This window comes from Carya illinoinensis, chromosome 10 (assembly GCF_018687715.1).
Source record: "Carya illinoinensis cultivar Pawnee chromosome 10, C.illinoinensisPawnee_v1, whole genome shotgun sequence".
Classification (NCBI taxonomy): domain Eukaryota; kingdom Viridiplantae; phylum Streptophyta; class Magnoliopsida; order Fagales; family Juglandaceae; genus Carya; species Carya illinoinensis.
Window position 1 is genome coordinate 24,050,376 of NC_056761.1, and position 11,004 is coordinate 24,061,379.

Below are 11,004 nucleotides of genomic sequence, written 5' to 3' on the forward strand. Positions count from 1 at the left end.
AAAACCCTTGCTTCAGAGTAAAGATCTGACCATCTTCCATTACAAAAGGCCCTGTCCAGCCTTTCCTTTATGAAGGTTGTTCCTTGTCTCCCATTGTTCCACACGAATTTACTACCATTGTACCCCATATCAAAAAGACCACAGTTATCAATTGCATTTTGGAACCTTTCTATTTGTTTTGGTGGTCTTACAGGGCCTCCTTTTTTCTCAGCAAATTGGAGAATTTCATTAAAATCTCCAACACAAAGCCAGCCTAAACTTGCACCAGGGTTCAAGGTTTCCAAAAGGGCCTAGCTGCCCCTTCTAGTTTCTGTGACAGGGTTGCCATAGAAGCCAATTAGAATCCATGCAGGTGCATGCCCATTGGACACTTTCAAAGAAATGTGTGAGTCTGTGTAGGAGATCACCTCTGCCTCTACTACTTGCTTCCAAAGAAAGGCTAGGCCACCTTTCGACCCCCTTGCCCCAACTACAAAACTGTTTTCAAACTGTAAGAGTCTTTTAACTGTTTCAACTCTAGATCTTTTGCTCTTTGTTTCTATTAAGAAAACAAAGGTGGGAGACTTTGACTGCACTAAAAAATGCAGGTTGTTCACTGTCCGAGGGTTTCCAAACCCTCGGCAGTTCCAGCTTATACAACTCATAACTTCTGGTGGGGCTGGGTTCCAGCCACCACCATTTCTTCATCCCCTTTCTTCTCTGGTTCCACTCTCTCCTGTTTAATTTTTTTTCCATGTACCATGACAGTATGTGACTCATTCTGGTTTAGTCTTTTCCTTGATCCTTGTTGGATGTTTTCTTTATTGTTGGCTGCATTAGCAGGAGGAGTGTCCAACCTTCTGTCAAGGGCCTTTCTCTTCCAAGTGGTCTTCCTTCTTAGTTCATGCAGTACTTGCACCTGATCTGAGACAAAGGTAGCTAGGGAGGAGACCTGGTCTTTAAGCCCATTAGTGTGGCCTTGGTCCATTGGGTCGACTGAGACTTGAATTTTGGACAGGTTTGCATCTCATTTTTTGGTTGGCCTAACTCGTTACTATTTCCCATCAGGCACGGTTCTGATTGGTTAATATACTCAGTAGTAACATTATTCATAGGTAGCCTCACTATTTCCTTAACAGGAGAATTTGTACCTTTTGCAGGTGATGGAGTGAAAGGGGGCTTCTTGTTTCCTCCTCGAGCACCTGGGGTGTCTGCATCAGTCAGGTTAGGTGTTTGCATGGTTGGTGAGTTGTCAGAGTCCTTGGTAAAAGAGTCATCCCTGACCTCCTTTTCTGTCCTCCATGGCTGTTCACCGTGGTCCTGCCTGTTGCTGTTTGTACCATATTTTTTCTTCTCCCCATCTGCAGACCTAGTTGCTGTAGCTCTTAACCATGCTCCATATTGCATCTTGTCACTTCTTGTTTTGGCAGCAGAACAACCTTGAGCATTGTGTTTTATGCAACCACACCTACAACATAGATTAGGTAGTCTTTCATATTTTAAAACGATCCATGATTTCTTTCCATCAATGGTAAGGAACAATCCCCTTTGAATAGGCTTTGTAATATCCAGCTCCACCTTCATCCGTATGAATTCTCCCCAGCATATCCCTCTGTCATCAGCTTGTACTTCTAAACATTTTCCAATTCCATTACCTATCTGATGGCCTACATCTGAGTTCATGCTTGCAAGGGGTGTATTGTGTGCCTGCACCCAGAATATCACCATGGAGAAAGGGATCTCCTTTACTGACTTCTCTCCATCAAAGACATGCAGACAAGCCAGCCATCTATCGAAGGACCATGGTCTTCCATTTAGCACCTGTTCCAGATCCTGTTCTAGATGGAATTCTACCAGATATTGGTTACTCCCTACCTTAGAAAATTGCATCCAGCTTGTGCATTTCCATACTTTGGACATAGTGTTTTTAAAGGCCTCCTTGTTAACAGGTCTCCCAGCTATGATCATTGCCAGCAGGCAGTGTTGTCCTTGTTGCACCATTCTTGCCTTTGAGCTCTGAGAGATCACAACCACTCCTTGCTCCTTCTCAGTGAGGCTGAGTGCTTCCCATTTCGTTGCTAGCTCCTCCTCCATATCCTCTTCAAACTAGCTTTCTAGCTTAAGAGACCAAAACTCTTCAAGAGAGAAGAAACCTCACCCTGCTGCTAGGAGAGGACCCGTGATCTGGAGCTTTTAAAATGAATCAACTTTCACACAAATTAATGAGGCATACATGGCAATAAAAGTATGAATGCATAATCACGGTCGTAAGTAAGCATAGCATAACTTAATATAAAGCATATCATAACTTCATCTATGACATAGAATAACTTCACATCTGATATAGCATAACATAACTTGAGATAAAGCATAACATAACATCACATATGACCTAGCATAATTTCATGTATGACATATCATAACTTCACATAAAACATAACATAACTGACATAACTTAAACTGAAATGTGAGTTGAACTTGACTTGCTTGACTTGAACTTGATTTGAGGCTTGACTTAACATAAACTTAATCTGAAACTTGACTTAACATGCATTTAATCTAAAATTTGACTTAACATAAACTTGATCTGAAACTTATACTTATCTCATGGGGTCACCATGCTTGCTTATTTTTATCTCACAAGATCACCATGATTGCTTATTCTTATCTTATAGGGTCACCATGATTGCTTATTCTTATCTTATAAGGTCACCATGATTGCTTATTTCTATCTCATAGGGTTATCATGATGGTGTATTATTATCTTATGGGGTTACCATGATTGCTTATTCTTATCTCATGGGTTCACCATAATTTTTTATTCTTATCTCATGGAATTACCATGATAGTGTATTCTTATCTTATGGAATCACCATGATTACTTATTCTTATATCATGAGGTTACTATGATGGTATATTTTTATCTCATGGGGTTACCATGATTGCTTATTTTTATTTCATGGGCCACTAGGATTGCTTGTCTCATGGAGTTACCATGACAGCATAGTCACAATAAACTGAATAATAACTTAACCACACAAGGATGTATATGAGACAAAAACATTTCATAACTTGACATGGCATGTAACAGACAACATTTCATAACATAACATACTTACAACAATGAACTTTATGTGACATGAATAGGTGTCATACTTAACATGACATACTTGCACTATATAGTAATATATGATAAAATATCTTGTATAACAGATGAATAATTCGTGATAGATAAATTTTGTGTAACAGGTAAATATGTGATAACTTGGCATGTCATGACATAAATGATAACATACATACACTATAGCTCCTTTATTTATCACACATACAGTAAACTGCTTGTAACTTAAAAGCTAACTTACCTCGGTCTTCACATTCTTTTATCAACTCAAGTACGATCACGAGAAACTGAAAATAGTGATTTCTAAAAGTTAGTTAATCAATAACAATTAGAAATATGAAAAAATACTAACTTAGAGCAAAATTACCATTTTACACTTTACATGTAAAAAAATGACCATTTTACCCCTAACATAAGGATTTTGCATCCTAACTCCAAAAATACCAAAATTAACATACCTCATGTAAATTTTGTCCCAAACTCAAATATCAAATCAGAAAAATTTAAAACTAAACACAACCATGAAAACTCTATAGGGGCCGAAACTTACATAGGCTTTTACCCTTGATTTTTGTTGTAATTCTTCCAATTTCAAAACTTATGATCAAACCAAATTTTTTGCAACAAATATCTTCCTATCCTAAGTTTAAAAATGTTCTTAAAACATCCACTAAAGATATGCTAGTCATCAACACCAAACATTTTAGAAAAAGGATCCAAACTTTTTAACTAAAAAGGCAAACCCTTGAGTCATATGGTTTGATCTATTTCAAAACATCTCCAAGAACTTCAAAAAATCCAAATCTTACTTCTAATATATTTATAACATATTTCTAAGAATAACCATGATTTGAATTATCAAGGAAAAGTCATCAAAATCACCAAAACAACACTTGAACTTTTCGGTTTCTTTCTAAGTTCAAAAACAGATTTTTGTTTCTAACTTGTTTTGATCAACTTGTTGATCTATGACTTATAAAGATGTGATCTTTAAAAAAAACATTACATGGCTTAAAAAGGTGTCCTAAAACATATCTAAGCTTAAAAATCAAGATCACATGGTTAAAAATCAACTAAGACAAAAATTTAGCTAAGAACATTAACACTTTGGTCTATCCAAATATCTCTTTGCATAAAATTTCCTTTATTTGAAACTAACATCAAATATATTTAAACTAATATTCTAACATGTATATAAGAGGTTTAGGATCCTCCAATAAAATTATCAAAGGTATTGGAATAGGTTTAAACCATAAAATATTTAAACTTTCTTAAAACAGAAACTGTTTTTCCTCTTCCAGTTTCTAAGTTTCCATCAAAACCCATAATCATGCAACAAATCCTCAACCAATAATCATATACCCATTTTAAAAATACTCCATAAAAATTTTGGACCAAGATGTATCCATTAGCTTGGTCAAGAACTCTAAAATTTGACACTCTCTCCAGTTTATAGCCTAGAATGACCTTTCTGAGGTTTAAACAACATTTTACCGATCAAATGATTTCAAATAGAACTAGTAAGGTATATATGTAAACTAAACTCAAAATGGAACAACTTTCATGAATAAATCATTCTAAGAAAACACTTACAAGAGCTCCAAATCAAGCTTGCAAAAGAGTTCAGAAAAGTTGCTTGAGAGTGTGTTTGGTGTTCTTCAAAAGAAAAGTGTAAACGAAAGATGAATTTAATGGGTAGTGCACTGAAGAGCTTCTTACACAAGATATGGAAGAGGATAGGGCTGAAGTGAAGCTTGAGTGCCGGCCTTTCTTACCCCATACAATACATAAAACTCAACTCAAGATATGTCCTTATGGTAAAGTATAAAATTGAAAGAGTGCGGTGGCCTATTAAATTTTTCCTTCTAGAACCTTCTAGGCCCTCTTGAAGACATCTGACAGCCATGTGGGGGATGAAATTCTTTAGCCAAAAAGCAATGCTAAGGTGGCCAATTTCGTGAGCCTTAATGGGCTTAAACCGAATGGGTTTCAATTTGGGGTTCTAAGAGGGTTTGAGTTGCTATTAAGTCCAAATTTTCAATTTCTCTTGGCCCAATAAAATATCCAAGGTTAAAAAGATTGGATAATGATGTTTTAAGATAAATTTAAAGGATTAATAGCATCTAGAAGTAATTTAGTTAGGATTTTGAGGTTAAAAAATAATTTAGTTAGTAATTTAGTTAGGTTAAAAAGTTGCTATTAAACACAATGCTAGAAACCGATCCAGTTATAATTTTGAAGTTAACTCGTGGTCGAATGTGCTTCCAAGTGTAGAAGTGTCAAGTTGTATCAAGGATAAGTCCAGAATCGTATTCCACAGGGACAATGGGTTATCAAAGCGTATAGGAGATTTGTGAGTAACAAATGAATCAAGTATGAATGATGAAAATAAAATTCAAATGCAATGCAAAAAGATAATCGAAGTTGAAATTAGAGTTTCTAAAAAAAAACAAATTAACAAACACTTGGGTTGGTCATGAGACTCTCTTTATTTTGGATTCTAGATAATTTTCTCGATTAACAACCCAATCAAGGCATTGATAATCGGAAGATAAAAAGATAAGCTCAAGTTTTGCAATATTTTCCTAAGGGATTTTCTACTTTACTAGCCGAACACACATTAACAAACAACTGAGAGAGGCTTTGATAGTTTTCAAGCTTTTGTTGTGCCTTACGTCAACAACAAAACAAGAGCAAGAGCCGCAATCTATTTTCAATTTAAACCCGACTAGTAACATAGTGAAATCAACAATTATCAACAAAATATTGCATCGATCTAGAATCCAAAACAATCACGTCCCATTCCACAACCCAAGTTTTAAAAATTAGCTATACATGATATTTCTAGCAACAAAAATTAATCTATTTAAAGCCATAACAAAATCTGAGAGCAAAAATAAACCCAAAAAAAAAATGAGCCTAAACGAAGGAAAAATCGCAGCACAGGAAAAATAAAACCAAAGAAATAAAAGTCGAAGGGAAAAAAAAGAAAAGAATGAAAATGGAAATGGAGAGAAAAAAAAAAACTACCGAAGGCCAAAATAAAAGCTGTCCGAAGAGGCCAAAACTAAACTGCAGAGAGAAAAAAATGAAGAACAACCCAGAAGAAAAATGAAGAAGCAACCGAACTAGAAAATGAAATCCAACCGAAGGTCTCGCAACCACTAAGAAACGAAGAAGCAGTAATATGAAATGGAAAAAAAATAACAATAAAACTAAACATCCCGAGAGAGAGAGTTTCATCTCCAACGAAAAAGACTCAGCCCAAAACTAAGAACGAGTAAAAAAACCAAAATGATAACCGACTGAAAGCTGTCCGTAAAGCTTCAAAGTGTAAAGAAAAAAAGGTTAAACATTCCCTGCTGCCTCACGGTCTAAACTGCAGAAAAATAAAAATAAGAACTACTCCTACTGCCTAACGAAAGCAACCCAATAATAAAACTCAAAAGTCAAAAAATAATGAAACCGAGAGAGAGAGCAGGCCTTCCGTCTATAAGAAAAGAAAAGAAAAACAAAAGACTGCTGCCCTGAGACTCCAAAGAAAACAGAGTTGTAAATAAAATGAAACCAGCCGACAGCTACTAAACAAAAAAGAAAGGAAATGAAAACTCTGCACTACTCCCCCCCCCCCCCCCCTCCTAGGTCTCCAACGAAAAATAATATATAGGCAAAGCTCATAACTCCTCTGTTTCAGCTAACCAAACAAAAAAAGAAAGAAAAAAAAATAACTCTGCTGCTGTTGCACGTCTAGGTTGGTGCCTTCCGTAGACCACCTTGCCATGTGCTTTCCATAGACCACATTGCCATGTGCTTTCCGTTTGTGTGCTGTCTATGTGGGTTTGTTGCTGCACGTTCATCTATGAGTTCCAGCATCCTGCTGTCTTCAACGTGCTTCCATCTCTCAACTTCACATGCCAAAAGCTTCCAGCAGCACATAATTGATCTGCTGCACGTCCAGCTGCTGCATGTGTGCTGTCCATGTGGGTTGCACTTTTCTGCATGTGTGATGTGCTTCTGCATGTGTGAATGGGAATGCTTTGCTGGTCTGCATGTGTGAACTGGTCCGAATGATGCTATCTGCTGTAATGTACTGCGTGTGTGAGTCTACTGCATGTGTGTGTTGCATGTGTGAGTCTGAATGCTTTGCTGGTTTTGCATGTGTATTGCATGTTGGTCTGCATGTGTGAACTGGTCCGAATGATGCTGTCCGAAGTGGTCTTTTTCTGCATGTGTGATTTGCATGTGTGAGTCCGAATGCTTTGCTGGTTTTGCATGTGTATTGCATGTTGGTCTGCATGTGTGAACTGGTCCGAATGATGCTATCCGAAGTGGTCTTTTTCTGCATGTGTGATTTGCATGTGTGAGTTCGGCTGTGTGCATGTGATGTCCGAGTGAGTTTGTTTGCTTTTGATCTCTATTAGATGAGATTCCATAAAACCATAATCAATTTCTCTATTTTCTCATAGGTCCCGTTCTTTCTTTCCTTCCATAAATGCCTACAATATATAAATGAAATGATATTATAGTTTAAGTATTTCAAGGGCAAATATGAGTCTTTGACGTGCAAAAATATTGGCATCAATTAATTTGACATTCAATATTAGAATTTGATGCATAATTAAGTGTTCAATCCTTATTTGATAAAATAAATCACTCATTTAAATAACTTAATTATGCAATTCTAACCCTTTATCAGAAGTCAACTTTAGGATATGGATAAAACCATTTAAGATTTTGGTTTCAATCGTGCTTTGGGATTCTTAGTTGGATTCCAACCATATAGGGTTTTACTAGAGTGGAAATCCTCTTTGGTCTGACACAATTTGATTGGTCAGATGGAGTAGGGTTTTACTCAGGTGGCATGATCTCACACTTTGATTCCTTCAAATCCATCAAATGTTCCTCATTGTGCTAAGTGTCTAATACTATTCACTATGTGTGGTTAAGATCTTATCAAGTGTCTAAATAAAACTTTTCTAATCTAATTTGGACATTCCACATTGTGATTTTGAAAAAAAGTATCACTATACTTGGTACATTTATCGATATTACTATTCATTCTAAAAAAATGCATGATAAACTTAGTGCTAAAAAATCATTAATATTCATATGAACCTACCGTAAAAATCATTTACCGAAATTCCACCTCAAAGTTCTCCTAAAAAACATTTCACGGGTTCAAACAGGCGTTTCGTTCGAAAATATGAAAATTGGTTATTGCGTCATAAAATTCTAAATAATCAATTGAGTCTAGTGGAGTAGACTATAATGCATTCTAACACTTCTAACTATATCAAAGAATTAAAAATCGCATTTTATGGCATCATAGTGAGTGATAACACTGACTATGTTGATAGACTAAAATTTGTGTGATCAGTTGATTCGTGAAAACTTATGGAGTTTCGATGAGTTTCTTAAAACCAATAGAAATCCCACTAATGAATTTCTAATAGGCTGTTACACATAACTTGTCTGAGGTGGGTCAAATGCTCATCCATACTCTGGTTGTACACCAGCATATCATAAAAATATAAATAAATAAAAAATTAGTACAAAAGGGCTTGAAAATTTCATTCATTAGCTCTTGAAAGGTTGAGGGACGTTGGAGAGCCCAAAAGGCATCACCAAGAACTCGTAGTGGCCCTCATGAGTTCTAAAGATTGTTTTGGGTATGTCCTCACATACAATTTTGATTTGATGATAGTGGGCTTAGAAAAAAATTTCCGCCCCATGTAGCTTAGTTAATTTCTATACAAGTTTTGTCAAACTTTTGCTCTTATTTTTATGCTAGTTTTTGTTTAATTTTCTTATTTATTAGAGTTTTTATTTTTTTTTGTTTATTTTTGTTTAGGAATAAATAAATTAAAGGAGTTATGGGAATTAAGGAGGAAACTTTCCTTTTCAAATTCAAATTCCCTTTTCAAATTCATTTTCATTTTTTTTTTCGAAACGAGGTAGCTTATATTCCATAAAATAGTCAAAGGAGATTGTGAATACAATGAGGATAGTCCTCAACAAAAATGTTCTCCACAGAAAATTCAAAGGCATTCTTAGCTAGACAGTGAGCCACAACGTTGGCCTTTCTAGGAACATGACCAATAGACTAAGTATGAAACCGTGTTGATAGTTTCCTAACATCACAAATAAGCAAACCAACTAAGCTCCAATTGTCTTCATTGGATTAGATAGACTTCACTACCTGCACGGAATGCCCCTCCAATATGATGTTGGAAGATAGTCCCAGTTCAAGGCAAAAGGTGATGGCTCTTAAGGCTGCAGCAGCTTCTTCCAAGAATGGATCAGGGTATAGGTCACGAGAAGCTCTCAACGTGCCAATCACACTGCCTTGCCAATCTCTGATTATCACACCTATGCCTATCTTACAATGAATTTTGTCAATGGCTCCCAGTTGAATTTTCAAGAAGTTGATAGGAGGTTTGTACCACTATACTATCATGTCATCTGCAGATTTCTTTTTCTGCTTCTGTAGGTTCTCCTCATACATGTGTAGATCTGACATGTTAGAGGCTACTGACTTGATAACTTGTTGTGGAGAGGCAAATTGGGACTCAAAGGCCCACTTGTTCCTTCTCTGCCATATATGTTTGATTGCATAAGCTACCTCATTAAGTTCTCCTCCTGACAAGGTTGAGAATATATGACTTAAGACCTCGTTGAATGGTCCCTCCATAACTGAACACTTTTGGACCTTTCTCAAGCACTCACTCCAAATGGCTTGAGCAGCCTTACACGACCAAAGGGCATGTGTGACTGTTTCTGGGTGAGTAAGACAGATAGGACATTTCGAGGCTTGCAGTACTTTTCTTTTGAATAAGTTGACCTTGGTGGGAAGTATGTCTTTGGCTGCTCTCCACAAAAGGGTCCTCACTAAGTGAAGAATTTTAAGCTTCCAAATATTTGCCCATAAAGCAGAGGAGGGAGCTGGACTTGATGATTGACCTGAGTAACCTGTAGAGATAGCACCTTGAAAATGGTAAGCAAACCTTATTGAAAACTTGCCATTGGTTGTGCAGTGCCAAGTCAACTGGTCTAAGCTTCTGCAAGGACTGATAGGGAGCTTCACAACAACCGCTGCCTCAAATTCACTAAAAATCTCCTCAATCATATTGACTTTCCAAGTGAGAGAATCCTGATAAGTGAGAGATGAGACCTTGGCCTATGCATTGAGGATTTTTGGGAGAGATTGGATCCTAAAGGAAGAGGGCTGGGAGATCCATTTGTCATGCCAAATCCTAATTGACTCTCCATTTCCAACTTGTCATAGTAGCCCCTCAAACAGAAGGGATCTAACAGCCGTGCCAAATTCATTTTCCTAATCATGTTACATCCCTTACATTTCATTTTTTTTATCATAATATTAGCTAGTTTATCATTGTATTACAAAAACATTAATCGTTTGAGAGTTTAATTCATAGACAACACTTCGATCATTTTGAGAGTTGATTTTTGAGATCTTCTCAATGAGATTTCTGCATTGTTCTTCTTAGGGAGGGTGTGGAGGACATAGGGCTGCAAGCATAACAGTTGTTGTGTATATCTCCAACTGTTGTATACATCCCTTACAAACTGAATTACCTTTTTGTGGACTTTTGATGTTGGAGTGGAATCTTATATTGATATATGTTATGTTATAGTTTTCTGATTATGAATTAAGAAATAACATGAGTAGTTATCTTCAGTATGCGTATTTAGCTATATACGGGAGAGAGAACTTGAGTAGTTCACTTCACCATGGGTACTTAGCTAAATAGCATAGATAAACTAACCTTTTAATACCAAAATATAAATGCAATATTTTTTGTCTCAACATCTTTGACATGAGAATCGTTTTCATGACTACTTTCTAGATCATTTTTCTCTTTCAAAAACATAAAAGCATTGTT

The 11,004-nt window shown here is 36.3% G+C and overlaps 1 protein-coding gene across 1 annotated transcript; it reads right to left on the reverse strand.

Annotated features, from left to right (window-relative positions):
• Nucleotides 1-9,545: 9,545 nt before the first annotated feature.
• Nucleotides 9,546-10,226, reverse strand: LOC122278573. Its single transcript, XM_043088752.1, has one exon. It carries the CDS (start codon nt 10,224-10,226, stop codon nt 9,546-9,548), a length of 681 nt encoding a protein of 226 aa, XP_042944686.1.
• Nucleotides 10,227-11,004: the final 778 nt, after the last annotated feature.

Excerpts from the sequence above, each read along its gene's own strand:
- LOC122278573 (XM_043088752.1), bottom strand. The coding sequence starts at position 10,226 with ATGATTGAGGAGATTTTTAGTGAATTTGAGGCAGCGGTTGTTGTGAAG.